The sequence below is a fragment of the Eufriesea mexicana genome, unplaced genomic scaffold (assembly GCF_001483705.2).
Source record: "Eufriesea mexicana isolate 0111107269 unplaced genomic scaffold, ASM148370v2 scaffold4744748252, whole genome shotgun sequence".
Lineage (NCBI taxonomy): Eukaryota > Metazoa > Arthropoda > Insecta > Hymenoptera > Apidae > Eufriesea > Eufriesea mexicana.
Genome location: NW_016907863.1, coordinates 202,511 through 217,919, shown reverse-complemented (window position 1 = coordinate 217,919; position 15,409 = coordinate 202,511). Strand labels below are relative to the sequence as shown.

The following is a 15,409-nucleotide window of genomic DNA, read 5'->3' as shown; positions in this document are numbered from 1 at the left end:
CGACTAGGAGATAACGAGAGCTTTGTTCCATGCGTGTGGCCGGGAGATTAGCATGCCGATTAAAGAGACAAAATTGACGACGATCGACAAACGCGGTATTATATCTCGTGCAGCTTGCAATATCACCGGATGTCGCGCCATTTTTTTCTTGTCCACTGGCAATATGAATTCCGCGTTATCACTGTTACGTACTTTAAGCACCGGGAAATGAACAAAGGGAAGGGAACCAAAGTAAACGAAAGAGTAACTATAATCAGGGGGATTTGTTTCAACATTGCGAAATTAATTTCACTATCTTGCCAGGGAAGCTTGGAAAATGATAAATGGCGGTTTCCGGGAACTTCTATCCAGAACTCTGAAGCTGTTATTTTTCCATACTATTCCTTCCTATTTTTCTCTACATCCTTTTCTTTAAGCCTTGTCTTCGGATCGATTAAAATTTGCGAAGCTCCTCAGAGTTTCCGTTGGTAATTTGAAATTTGAAATCTTCCTTAAAATCTATTCAATTCCTTTTGAATTTTTTATCTTACAATTCCTAAAATTCCCCCGTAGGTTTTTCATTTATTAAACAGCCTGTCTAATTTTCGTTTCTTTACACCCCCGTTACTAAGAACATTCTTTTAAAAAATTAGTACAATCGTATTAGTAAATTATTAACAAATTATTAGTAAATTAAAAACGAATTACAAACGATTCTTTCTATCTCCGAAGAAGTATTTCAAACCACACGAACACTCTTCGAAATTTCACCGATCTTCTTTGATTTCATAGAAACCAATTACCATCAATTCAATAAATTGCTCGAATCTTATCGAATCGATCCGAGAAAGAAAAGCGATTGGTAATTAAATATAGGAACGAAAATTAAACTGTCTTAGGAAAAATCAGAATAAGTACGCAAAGGGATTGCACGGTCTTGTGAATATCGAAGTAACAAGTTGCAAATTTGGAGAGCGATGAGAAGGTAAACGACCTCTCTGCCAATTATCCGATCCCTATCGAGATCTTACCCGATCCCGCGAGGATCATTTGCGACACCCAAATTCACGGCTGTTCGAGTGAAAGTTTGCCCACCGATGTAACTACAATTACCATTGTTGCAAGTCACGGTTATGCGTTCATGCAACTATACGATGAAACGATCTTCTCTGCTTCGACGTGTCCATAGGAAGGAGAGAGAAGGAAGAAGGGGAAGGAATAGATAATTCGAAATACACATGTAACGAAGGCTTATCGCGATACCGTGGCGCACAGTTTGCTCCGTGTTTCGCGCAATTAACACGTTAAGCGCCACGTCGGTCCCTAGGGACCACTAGACTTCCCGTTCAGGCCTCGCCGGTCCCTAGGGATCACTAGATTTCCCGTTCAGGCCTCGCCGATCCCTAGGGACCACTAGACTTCCCGTTGAGGCCTCACCGGTCCCTAGGGACCACTAGATTTCCCGTTGAGGCCTCGCCGATCCCTAGGGACCACTAGACTTCTCGTTGAGGCCTCACCGGTCCGTACGGCCCGGAAGGGCCCGCATGGCGGCTAACTATGGCGTGAACGGAGCGGCACGTAAAACCGGCGTGGTGTTTAACGTGTTAAGCGTGTGATACCTGAAATCGAGTGGAAACGTGCGGTTTCGCGTGGTGAGTCAGTGGTTATGGTACGTGAAAATTATCCGGATCTATCTTCCCGGTGGATCTAGTTTAATTATAGAAGCTAGTTCCTTTGAGGTAGCAACTTCTTTCTCTTTTCTTCCTCATTTCTCTTGGTGCCTCCTATCTCTCTCGCTGCTGAGAATGACTCGTTTCTAAACGATCGACGAGTCGAGGTAATTATAGACACCTGTTCTGTAAATATATTCGAGTTTAAGAAGATTAGGAAATCTTCCTAGGATTACCCGGCTGCGAATATTCCTTTGTAAAAATGCTACATAGACTCACGTTACGGTGAATTACGATACTGATTCCGTGCTCTTTACACCGGCTTTTTCCTCTTTCCCGCTTTTATTGTTTTTCTAATAATTATTTGGTCACACATGCTGTATCTTTCGATCACTAGATCATTATATTTATCGAATTCGCGGTTAAAAATATACTCTACGTTCCATAGATAAGGATAAAATAAAGCTCCTATTTTTACCACGGACTATCGTTGAATCCGAAAACCACGAATCGATCCACATCTTTGATTATTAATCCCATTTATCCCGGTTCCCGAAGGTTTGCCCACTAAAAGTTTGTTCCGTTACCTGTGTTCAAATTTATTCGCGATTCTCATTCTCGTGGCTGTAATTTTAGTTGATAATAATACGTGGACGATGATAATTACACCACTGTTCGGTTTGCAGCAGACAGAGACGTGTGTCGGATCAGAGACTCGCAGAAATAGAGACTCTTCTCGGATTGGAGAACGTGAAGGGAAAAGTAGTGACGGTTCCAGTTGCATTCGGAATGTTGGACCCAGATAAAATGTGAGTAATTACGTAATATCGTCAGAAGCTACCTTATCTGCCCCGATTTATCGTTACGTGTTTATCAAACAATTTGGAATTACCGATATGACACATCCTCGAGATATTTAGGCGAACAGAGAGCGGCATATCTTGATGCAAATTTTTCCGAATTTCCGAATCTTCGGAAATATTCCTTTCCCTTTTCATTCTCATTCCTTCTCTTTACTATCAATTTTCATCCCTGAAAATGGGGTGAACGACGATGCCTAAATCGTTTGATAAAATAATGGTACAAATGTGCGAATACGGTAAAATATTTCAGTGTTTGGAAGGGGTACAGATTTTTCTATCAAAGTTCCATATCGATTTATTTTACTTTCGACGTGTAAATTAGCGAAAGATAGCAAAACGTAGAAATCGGTCTTAAGTATAAAAATCTTGCATCGATCAAGTACTTTGGCCCTAGAATTGAAAAATTTTCAGAAAACGTAGTTAATCTAATTGTGACTTTGTATAAGTCATAGAGTAGCATTTCAGAGTGGGTGCTTAAATAGGAGTCCAGTTAGGACAAAGTGTAGAATGCATCGTGGTAATGGTTGAAGATTTTCTATTCATTTTTCCCATAGTCAGCTCGAATTAACCCATTTGCATCATCACTCTTCTTAAGGTGCCGTGTTCAGGCATCAGCGACGTTCAACTGACGACTGGCCCGTATCACCACTTATCACGTATCAGCACTTGCTCATAATGGCAGTTAAAAAGATTTTCACGAAAGTAAAACTTGGTAAGAATATAACGAACTAATCAAACGTGATCTGTGGTATACGAAGAATATTCGGCAACTGGTAATAGAGGAAGGTCAGCTCGCGGAATATTCCGCGTTCGGTGATAGGCGACAGTCATAGCTCGCGGATTATTCCGCGTTCGGTGATAGACGACAGTCACAACTCGCGGAATATTCCGCGCTCGGTGATAGACGTCAGCCGTGGCTCGCGGAATATTCCGCGCTTGGATGCAAATGTGCTAAAGATCGCATCACTGGTACGATCCATCCCCTCCGATCGCGATCACGAAATTTGTAGATCATTTACCAGAAACACAAGAGCTCATCGCAGAGCTTTATCAAAATGCTTCCGAGAATCTTGCACTGAATTCGTGCAGATCACATCTGTGTGTCACTCTAAATTAGCCAGCTCGAACGATAACCTCTGAGGAAAAGAAGCGTAGCTCGATTTTACATAACTGGATTCGAGTTGAACGGCTATATACCACTGAAGGAATCTTCCTTTTATCACCGAATGACAATACCGTGAGTCACCGAGCTGTTCCCGATGAACGAGATCACCTTATGATGCGGAACGGATGAACTTGGCTAATTCCTCGAGAAGAATGTGGACGGAACCGACCTCGTGGTATCATGGCGCCGAAAATAGCTATTATGAAGAAAGCTAAGGTCTATTTCGAAAGGTCTATTTTAAAGAAAGCAAAAATTGAGAAAAGAGAAGAAAAATAAAACGGGAATGAAGAAGAAAAGTAGAAATAGCTATTCTCGTGGTGCAACGTGTCTGATTCTAGGGTTCAGGAATCTCCAAGCGGAACACGTCACTTGTTAAACATCGTCTATTTCTAGACACTCGAGCGAGCTTTTTTAATTTCCTCAGTCTGTCGCGAATTTCTGTAATATTGTAACCTGTCCGTTCGCGGGTAGAGAGATGAAAGAAGGAGAAGAGGCTCGCGGGAGATGTGTGGCACGTCCTCGGTTACGGGCATTGAAATTCAACTTGTTGCTTCGTGGCAGCGCGACAGGGGTGGAAACCACCCTCGAACGAGGTCTTCGAACGTGCAGGCTGACAGAGCCTGAGTGGGTGATCACGTAAAACGAAGAAGAATGGTTTGCTGGCGTCAGAAGACGTGTCTCCGAATAGTCTTCAGGAAACGGATATTCTTCGAGATGTTAGAGAAAAATCCACGATTTCTAGAGAAAAATCCTACTCCTTTTGCTGCTGAATACTTTTAATTAACAAATTATTAGAAATAATGGAGAGATACTGGTCCTATGGCGGGATGTTTGGCCTCTTTAATGATCATTCCCTAGCTTCTCAGAAGGCAGAGTCAACAGTGATATCTCAGAAAGCGGTATTCTTCTCTTTCCAGGGCTGGAATCAGTTTTCGTGCTATTTCCATTTAGCAACACTGTAACGATGCAACGATATGTTTCTATAAAAATTGTCAAAAAATTTCGTGAGAATTAATAATAGAAGGAATTGGAAACGAAGTGAAATATTTAACTTTTTCGAGAATATTTCAATTAAAATTTATTTAGATTGGAATTAATGGACCTGCTCGATTGGTTAACAGAGTGATAATATCGCGTGAAACTTTTCCGATTTTTACTGTTCACCTGGCAGATGTGTTGAAAATTGAATACAAAGTGTTGTTTGTTATCGCTCAGAGATTAGGCTCCCCAGTGATATTTTGCAGGATTAGAGTTTGAAAATAAACAGTCCTCTATTTATACGTCGCGTTAAAGAAATAGCCACGGTGCGTTAAAAACGGCAACGCAAATATTGAAAGTGGTATTAACAGAAATGCAAGATGGAGTAACGGAGGAACGATTCCTTAGATAATTTATTTCTCTCGTATTCTTCCGTGGATCTGTTTGTTCTCGTGCATCGGCTGATTATCTCTCTGAGTAGTACCCGGGGTTCTGTGCAAAAGAGATACTTACGAATTTATGTAAAATTACGTCGCTAGAAGGTATGACGTTACATTACAGTATACCGTAATCAAACCCACTTTGGGGCAACCCGCTTCCAAAAGTGTGGAGTATACAGTATCAAGCAGAAGCAATCTGATAATGAAAATTTAAATGATGTATACCTGTATATAATTTCAACGAGCAATCTCACGAAAGAGCGAAGTGGAATTATAGTTAGAAGAATACAATACTCCGTGATGATCATTTTATATTCGATAATTTCCATTTTCCCTAATTCATCTTCTCAATCATATATTAGTAGACTGGCACGTGATATCGATACGAAAATGTAATAGATATAATAATTTCATAGTCTACATTTTAGAACAATTATATCTCATTAGACTTGCATCGTTCGCATCGTCTGATTTTCATCGGAGAACATAATTTTAACAGTATCCTATTCATTCCTAATTAACCACTTACAGTGTCAAGAAATTCACAGAACGGTCCATTGTTTCTCTAGCAATTGCCTAACGACGTGTATACCACGTGGTTGGCGATTCTGTGACAAAAGCATTACGACGTGTGTGACACGTCTTTCCAGCGCAAGTGGTGAAATAACCGAAGAGTCAGAAGAAAAGAAGAAGAAATATTCTAATATTTCAGAATCCATCGGTAAAGAAAATTCAATGGATTTGACTGTGTCATCTACTCTCATATCGTAGATCCGAATAGGAAGTGTAGGATCCAAAGTACCGTAGCCCTAACTGCAATTGCCAATGCGTAGACTTCAAATTATTAGTTTATTCGAATATTCGAATTATTAGAATATTCTTCGCTTCCTTTCGTCTTCAATTGAAAAAAGGAAAAGATAAAACGCGAAAAGGAATGAAACGTTTTCTTATCAGTACTATATTCCAACGATTATTCGCTTATCGTATCTTCCATATCTACGATCTCGCGACAGCCGTTACATCGAAAAATTCGCGTCTGTCTACACTCGTAGACAGACAAATACTCAGATGAAATAATAGAATCGTAACGAATCTTGCGAAAGACAGAGTATAGGAGGAAATGCTAATGCCTCTGACCCGGTTACCTCGTTTAATGCCTTCCGAATAAATTCCTATTCAGATGTTAGCTCGATCAGTACATCGCAAAGACACGTTCACTTCCGACACGTTCATTTCCGACACGTTTCCACCTTCGTTTGTCGTTTACGTTGCACTCGTCTACCCTGCGAGTGTTACAAGGCACATTAAAACATTCGGATCTCTGACAACGAACTCGCGATCTTAAAGCGCTTTCATTCGTTTAACGAACCATTCAGCCGGAAAATCGGGACGATTTGCCTAAATGATCCTCTTCGTGAACAACGAGGAAAAGCAGCGCAATAAGGGGGAAAAGGAGAAGGTTCAAGAAGAAGAAGAAATAAAAGAACATAAGAAGAAGCGAGAAGAAGAGAAAAAAGACTCAGATCTCCTTACATCGACGTTTCTCTTCATACTGCAAGCACTGTTGCAGGAAGCCTCGGTTTCTAAGCTTGGATAAGATACGTAATCAGTGGGAAATTTACAATGAAAATTCGATTGGACTGTCACACTGCGAGGTCTCCTGATAGCCAATGATTGATTGTTTCGTCACGCGTGCTATAATTTATTAAACGGATTGCGAATCTTGCGAGGAAGCTCTCCACTAAGCTCGAAACTCGCGTGCTACCTCCTAACAGAGAGATCGAGATTTCGCGAGGTTTCCCAGTTTATAACTGGATCTAAGATGGCGATATTACAGGCCGCGTTAAATAAAATTTCACGATATCCCGTGGAATCGTGAAAATTCGATCAAACGTTGCGATCAAGCACTCTATAACCAGTCGTTTCATTCTTTTAAGACACCTTTACGCCGTAGTTAGTTTAGTTTATCTCTAAACTAAATAGCATTTGTAGCGACCATCATTCTCACCCTCACCTCTAGATGGATTCCGACTTCAAAGATCAGATGAACGGGGGATATGCTGTGTCGAATGTTTAGGGACACGTCTAAGTGTTTTTGGAGTACCTGGCCCAGGTTTGCAAGAGAGACGAGAGAACAAGAAAGAAAGCATGCGTAGGAGGGAGTAGGTTTTAAGTAGAGGTGCAAGGCCTGTCTGAGGGCACTAGGGCAGTCCTTTGCGGAGTTTGAAGAAGAGTTGACGACGTGCGAGTGTGAATTGCGTGATCATAGAGCAGTTATCAGTCTAGTCTTTTAGTTTGTACTTTACTCCCAAGTCTCTTTTAACTGGTATAAAATATATATTGGAATAAAACACCGTCCTTATATTTGCCAATCAAAAGTATCCCTAAGTACATACATTCAATAATCAATTCATTAAAAAATTGCACACATGTGTGCAACAAAGAACGTATACTTACGACAACCTGTATCGTTAAGTAATGACATCTCGAGATAATTCTTAACGAGGTTATCGAAAATATTGCACATCGAAGAAGCGTGCAATTTCGATGCAAGAGGAGGTAATACCTATAGTTCGTCAGAGGTGCAATAAAAGAAAGACATTTGCCAAAACGAAGAAGAAGAACAAAGAGGTGGAGAATTTGAATCGGAATGAAAACGAGAATGATCGCTATTGAAATCTTGATTTTTCTTTTAGATTATTCGCAGATAACCGAGCAGTTTATCGTGCAACGTTGTTGCATCAGTTTTATCGCGGTTTGCACATATCCAACGATTTCCGTGGCGCCCTGGTGATAAGGCTGGTTGAATAGCTTATGTCACGAGCATTTCGCTCCATTGCCAACGATTGCATGCTCGACAGTTCACTTGGACGAAGCACGTGCCATCCTTTCCTTACTTTTGACCGTACCACGTGTGACACGCGTGATCGCGTGCAATTCCTCGCGCCTATTCTTCGAATAGACGAAGAGCAGGACGAAAATGGCGTCGGAGAACGGGGAGAAAACGAAGAAAGAAAGAGAAGCTGTGAAAAAAATGAACGGATTCATTCGCATGAATATTGCATTCGCTTGGAACATATGGCATGAACGTTGGACCTTCCGCTTTCTTTTGCTTCTCGCTTTAATGATCATCTTAGTGAATCATCCAACTGTTTCGAACAGCGAGTTTTATTAGATATATAGATACATGGGTGTCTTTATCGGTTTCCAATCGGTTAGAAGTTCCGTTTCCTTGCACCATTTTCTCCTCGCAAGACTTATAACAAATTCGGATGATCTGTTTATAGGGAACTGATTGGTGGCTCTTGACGAGGTCATCTAACGTCTATTCTTTGGTTTCATTGCAGAGGTCGTAGACGAAGGTCTGCCACGAACAATAGACTGGAAACTCTGCAACGTATCATGAAGATCATCGTTAATAATCCTGAGCTGCTCGACGAGGAGAAAATTCTTTCGTTGCCAGTGGTAAGTTCCGAGTAAACGAATCAAGGGGGTCTATGATCGAAGCGTGCATTACAGAAATTTCTACATTTACCAATACCTTCAAAGGACACTTTCTTTCTCTCTGAATTTTCTTTTCATACAATTTTTCATACATTACAAGGAGAACTTTAAATACAAGCTTGATCGATTCCAAAAATTACGTACTTGCATTTGCTGTCAACGTTAATCGATTGACTTTGAAACATCGGTTACACTCGCATTTTTTAAGAACTTATACGAGGAAACGTTATGTATAGACTGTTAAGGAGGAAAATATTAATTCGCAGTTTCCGCGTTTAAAAAAGAAAATTTTCACGCGTATACGACTTAAATCTGCTCGATATATCATCAGCAATTTATCATCGTTACTCTGACGAAACGTCAGAAATCCTGATTCCATGTAATTATATAAGACATGCATGCTTCGTATCACGGGGTAAAATATATGATGATCCTGCATTCGCGTAATACCGATTTTTTCTCGATATCGTAAAATCGCAGCGATAATTTGTTGATAAAATATATGGATTAAACCGTCGGTATGCGGCTAAGCTCTAGCCATGAACTCTATAGAGAACTTTGAAGTCTTCTCGTGATAGAACCGATTTCTCGCCGCGTCTTGAGTACGCTCACAATTAATCATTTTTACTGCCATTTTTCCACCATTTTACACATTTCACCATGTTGCACAATGTCGTGTTTGCATTTCACGACTGCCTTGTTCTACTTGTTCTGCGTTGTTTGGAAATTTACGAGTACGTTCCATCCTAATCGCAAGATTCTAATCAAAGATAACGCGGTTAGGGTTTAAATGACGTTTTGAGTAGACATTTTTGTTCTCGATTAGAGGAATCACGTGGAACTGGGGGAAAATATCGCAACTTTTCGTTTTAACCCTCTTCGTAACATTAAACGTTTTATTTTTCGAAGCTTCGAGAGTCTGAGAGTAAAATAGAGATAAAAATGGCGGCAAGTCGTAACTCCCTTGTCCGAGATACGCAAACCTTCGTTTTCGAAGCGTAATTGAAAGCAGAGAGATAAAAGGGCATAGAAATGCAGGAACATCTCTCGAAGTTTACGAGATTTAGGAAATTCCATTAAATTCCTATCAAACAAGCTTCGAAACGCGGAATCGCATCCTGATCCGTTTAAATCTAAGTGCGAGTTAATCACGAGACACTTCTACTTGATTTCAGAAGCTGAAAGAGAGTCGACGAAGCGTGGACGACGCTTATTACGCCATTTAAGTCCGAGGCACGCAGTCGCGCTGGGACCCAGGGCGAACACGAAGACAGAGTCGAGAGAGCGAGAAACAACGAAGCAAAAGATACAAAAAGAAAAAAAAAAGTTAAAAGAAAAGGGGAAGAAGAGGAGAACGAGGAAGAAAGGGAAGAAGAAGAAGAAGATTTCGAAGGAAGAAGAGAGGGACAATTAGAATATAAGATGACACACGCGATCTCTCGACCCTAAAATCCGCCTAAACAGTATTACGGACCGTCCTCCGTCCGAGCTTAAACACGTTAAACGAACTTACACTAGTAGGATACTAAGTAATTAATTCTGGAACGAAGGAGGTCTTCGACGTTTGTCTGCGTTCGTTCGAAGTAATCGTAGAAGAAATTGCGAAGAAACTGCGCTCGACTCGCGTGGTTTCTTGCGGTCTTCTATTCGTTCCTGAAAGTACGCATCTACCATTTTATTTATTTATTTCCAATCGTAGTAATTTATTCGGGTAGTCTTTATTTATTGACCTAGTTACGATTATTTTCGAGGAGAATTTACCGTTTCGTCCGTGGAAAATGTGCCTAAGGTTCCGTTTCGTTTTTCTTCTTTCTGCCAACTTTCGACTAGGATGCGTTTGAAGTTAATTTACGAATGAAGAGGAACGAATGATTTTTCTAGCGACGAATGTAGTATCAATGGCTTACTTTCGCGATCTCTTTCCAAAAGTCTCGATCCTAGATTTTCGTTAGATCACTCGGATACGCATGATAGATTAACGATCTTGAATCAGTGCTCGAGTATCCGATGCTCTTATCATGGCCGAACGAGGTTAAAGTCATACGTACAGTTTATAAAAGCAAATAGATTGCGTTGATCATCAACGGATGACCATTGAACCATTGAATTACTGTGCACAAAGTAAACGTGAGACACTAATAATTTTATTTTTACGTTCGTTTCCGTAATACGGCAGTTGCTATATGTCAATAGAGATAGTTTTTGTATACTTTGTCGCGAGATACGTTTTGTATAACCGAATAAAAGCATGCGACTTTGATGTATTCATCACGCGTCATATGTACGTCAGAAGTATCACTAACTACTGGCAGTTAATTTATAATTGTCACTTTGATATTCATCGGTTAGCCAAGAACAATTTGTAATATTCAACTTTATTACTGTTGCAATGTTGAAAGGAAAATGTCGCTTCATAAGACATATGCAAATAATCTTATTCTTTGTCATGTACATCTTGCCCGCAGGTATCATAGTCCCGTTTTGAAGTATATTGGTTACGAGTGCTAGGAATAAGTATTATGATAATCGGAATATGAAAGAAACTTATTATTCGTGATATTTATGTATTCGTGGAAGAGTTTCCTGTGAAAAAGAAAAGAAAGCATATCGGAAGGTAACAGCGGAATAATACGGAAAATTTTGTAAAAGACTCGAAGGAATTTAAGAACTGCTGCATTTAACTGTATTTTCATATTACAATACACTCCACCGAATCTCCATTGGAGGCACGTATCTCGCGTGAGACGTTATTTAATTTAAGATATGATGCGCTTATTTATTGTTCTGTACAGATAATTTATCGTTGTATTAATTTATTAACACAGAACAAGAGAGAGAGAGAGAGAGAGAGAGTGTGTGTGAGAGAGTGTGTGAGAGAGAGAATGTGTGAAAGAAAGGTGGAGAAAGAGAAAGAGAGAAGCAACGTTGTATAAGCGGCGCGATAATTAATATTAGCGATGTTCTTCGCATCGTTAATATTAATTGCTCCATCATGCTATGATCATTTTAAGATCAAAAGCGTTTCTGCTGTATCCAAACACTACTTACTAATGTACATGTGTTCGTTGACACTTCTTATTCTCTGTAAGTTATTTATTTATTTATTTATTTAATACGTAGAAGCCGAGCAAAGTATTAAAGACAATATCTCCACTGTATCACGAGTTCGCGATCGCGATTCAATCGATCGTTCATTATATTCGCGATTGTGTGTATTATTTTTCGTTCATTTCAACGGAATAAAAGAGAATAGTAATCAGCTGTACAAAAGAAAACGCGGCTCTCATTTATTCTCCCTTCCCAAAGAAGTCTCGTTATTATTATCCTAAAATTTTCGAAGTTAAATGTTTAATTATTTAAAAATGCGTGAAAATGAAATCTGATACTCCGATAATAGTGTCACTGAGATAAATAAGTATAAAAATTCAAAAATTGACCTCGTAACGTGACAGACGAGGATAAAAAGCAATTAGAAAAGAATAGATAATACTTGGCGGTGGAAATTAACGAATTGCGCAATTTCCATGAATAATTTGTGAACTCTTATAATAGCACCGTAAAGGCGCAGCTTTAAAGAACTTCCTTAGAAATAGGTATACAGATAGCGTCCGTAAACCTAGTATCGTGAAAGGAGTCTTTATTTGGATGGTGTCACCCTTCATCGGGATCTATGTTTGCTTTTTACTACAATCCTTCCTACATATATAATTGTTTTTAAATTAGACTAATCGTTAAAAGAAAAGACACGTTGTTTCCTTTACCTGTCAATTTGACTGGTGTCCTTAGAAATAGGTATACAGATAGCGTCCGTAAACCTAGTATCGTGAAAGGAGTCTTTATTTGGATGGTGTCACCCTTCATCGGGATCTATGTTTGCTTTTTACTACAATCCTTCCTACATATATAATTGTTTTTAAATTAGACTAATCGTTAAAAGAAAAGACACGTTGTTTCCTTTACCTGTCAATTTGACTGGTGTCCTTAGAAATAGGTATACAGATAGCGTCCGTAAACCTAGTATCGTGAAAGGAGTCTTTATTTGGATGGTGTCACCCTTCATCGGGATCTATGTTTGCTTTTTACTACAATCCTTCCTACATATATAATTGTTTTTAAATTAGACTAATCGTTAAAAGAAAAGACACGTTGTTTCCTTTACCTGTCAATTTGACTGGTGTCCTTAGAAATAGGTATACAGATAGCGTCCGTAAACCTAGTATCGTGAAAGGAGTCTTTATTTGGATGGTGTCACCCTTCATCGGGATCTATGTTTGCTTTTTACTACAATCCTTCCTACATATATAATTGTTTTTAAATTAGACTAATCGTTAAAAGAAAAGACACGTTGTTTCCTTTACCTGTCAATTTGACTGGTGTCCTTAGAAATAGGTATACAGATAGCGTCCGTAAACCTAGTATCGTGAAAGGAGTCTTTATTTGGATGGTGTCACCCTTCATCGGGATCTATGTTTGCTTTTTACTACAATCCTTCCTACATATATAATTGTTTTTAAATTAGACTAATCGTTAAAAGAAAAGACACGTTGTTTCCTTTACCTGTCAATTTGACTGGTGTCCTTAGAAATAGGTATACAGATAGCGTCCGTAAACCTAGTATCGTGAAAGGAGTCTTTATTTGGATGGTGTCACCCTTCATCGGGATCTATGTTTGCTTTTTACTACAATCCTTCCTACATATATAATTGTTTTTAAATTAGACTAATCGTTAAAAGAAAAGACACGTTGTTTCCTTTACCTGTCAATTTGACTGGTGTCCTTAGAAATAGGTATACAGATAGCGTCCGTAAACCTAGTATCGTGAAAGGAGTCTTTATTTGGATGGTGTCACCCTTCATCGGGATCTATGTTTGCTTTTTACTACAATCCTTCCTACATATATAATTGTTTTTAAATTAGACTAATCGTTAAAAGAAAAGACACGTTGTTTCCTTTACCTGTCAATTTGACTGGTGTCCTTAGAAATAGGTATACAGATAGCGTCCGTAAACCTAGTATCGTGAAAGGAGTCTTTATTTGGATGGTGTCACCCTTCATCGGGATCTATGTTTGCTTTTTACTACAATCCTTCCTACATATATAATTGTTTTTAAATTAGACTAATCGTTAAAAGAAAAGACACGTTGTTTCCTTTACCTGTCAATTTGACTGGTGTCCTTAGAAATAGGTATACAGATAGCGTCCGTAAACCTAGTATCGTGAAAGGAGTCTTTATTTGGATGGTGTCACCCTTCATCGGGATCTATGTTTGCTTTTTACTACAATCCTTCCTACATATATAATTGTTTTTAAATTAGACTAATCGTTAAAAGAAAAGACACGTTGTTTCCTTTACCTGTCAATTTGACTGGTGTCCTTAGAAATAGGTATACAGATAGCGTCCGTAAACCTAGTATCGTGAAAGGAGTCTTTATTTGGATGGTGTCACCCTTCATCGGGATCTATGTTTGCTTTTTACTACAATCCTTCCTACATATATAATTGTTTTTAAATTAGACTAATCGTTAAAAGAAAAGACACGTTGTTTCCTTTACCTGTCAATTTGACTGGTGTCCTTAGAAATAGGTATACAGATAGCGTCCGTAAACCTAGTATCGTGAAAGGAGTCTTTATTTGGATGGTGTCACCCTTCATCGGGATCTATGTTTGCTTTTTACTACAATCCTTCCTACATATATAATTGTTTTTAAATTAGACTAATCGTTAAAAGAAAAGACACGTTGTTTCCTTTACCTGTCAATTTGACTGGTGTCCTTAGAAATAGGTATACAGATAGCGTCCGTAAACCTAGTATCGTGAAAGGAGTCTTTATTTGGATGGTGTCACCCTTCATCGGGATCTATGTTTGCTTTTTACTACAATCCTTCCTACATATATAATTGTTTTTAAATTAGACTAATCGTTAAAAGAAAAGACACGTTGTTTCCTTTACCTGTCAATTTGACTGGTGTCCTTAGAAATAGGTATACAGATAGCGTCCGTAAACCTAGTATCGTGAAAGGAGTCTTTATTTGGATGGTGTCACCCTTCATCGGGATCTATGTTTGCTTTTTACTACAATCCTTCCTACATATATAATTGTTTTTAAATTAGACTAATCGTTAAAAGAAAAGACACGTTGTTTCCTTTACCTGTCAATTTGACTGGTGTCCTTAGAAATAGGTATACAGATAGCGTCCGTAAACCTAGTATCGTGAAAGGAGTCTTTATTTGGATGGTGTCACCCTTCATCGGGATCTATGTTTGCTTTTTACTACAATCCTTCCTACATATATAATTGTTTTTAAATTAGACTAATCGTTAAAAGAAAAGACACGTTGTTTCCTTTACCTGTCAATTTGACTGGTGTCCTTAGAAATAGGTATACAGATAGCGTCCGTAAACCTAGTATCGTGAAAGGAGTCTTTATTTGGATGGTGTCACCCTTCATCGGGATCTATGTTTGCTTTTTACTACAATCCTTCCTACATATATAATTGTTTTTAAATTAGACTAATCGTTAAAAGAAAAGACACGTTGTTTCCTTTACCTGTCAATTTGACTGGTGTCCTTAGAAATAGGTATACAGATAGCGTCCGTAAACCTAGTATCGTGAAAGGAGTCTTTATTTGGATGGTGTCACCCTTCATCGGGATCTATGTTTGCTTTTTACTACAATCCTTCCTACATATATAATTGTTTTTAAATTAGACTAATCGTTAAAAGAAAAGACACGTTGTTTCCTTTACCTGTCAATTTGACTGGTGTCCTTAGAAATAGGTATACAGATAGCGTCCGTAAACCTAGTATCGT

At 38.8% G+C, this 15,409-nt stretch overlaps 1 protein-coding gene across 1 annotated transcript in view; it reads left to right on the top strand.

Annotated features, from left to right (window-relative positions):
* LOC108548383 (uncharacterized) overlaps positions 1 to 10,050 on the top strand; it is an 11,064-nt gene extending 1,014 nt beyond the window's left edge. The window contains exons 2-4 of the mRNA XM_017901330.1: positions 2,336 to 2,458; positions 8,443 to 8,560; positions 9,775 to 10,050. Coding sequence (XP_017756819.1) covers positions 2,336 to 2,458; positions 8,443 to 8,560; positions 9,775 to 9,825 — 292 coding nt within the window. The 3' untranslated portion in view covers positions 9,826 to 10,050. The remainder of the gene's footprint in view (positions 1 to 2,335; positions 2,459 to 8,442; positions 8,561 to 9,774) is intronic.
* Positions 10,051 to 15,409: the final 5,359 nt, after the last annotated feature.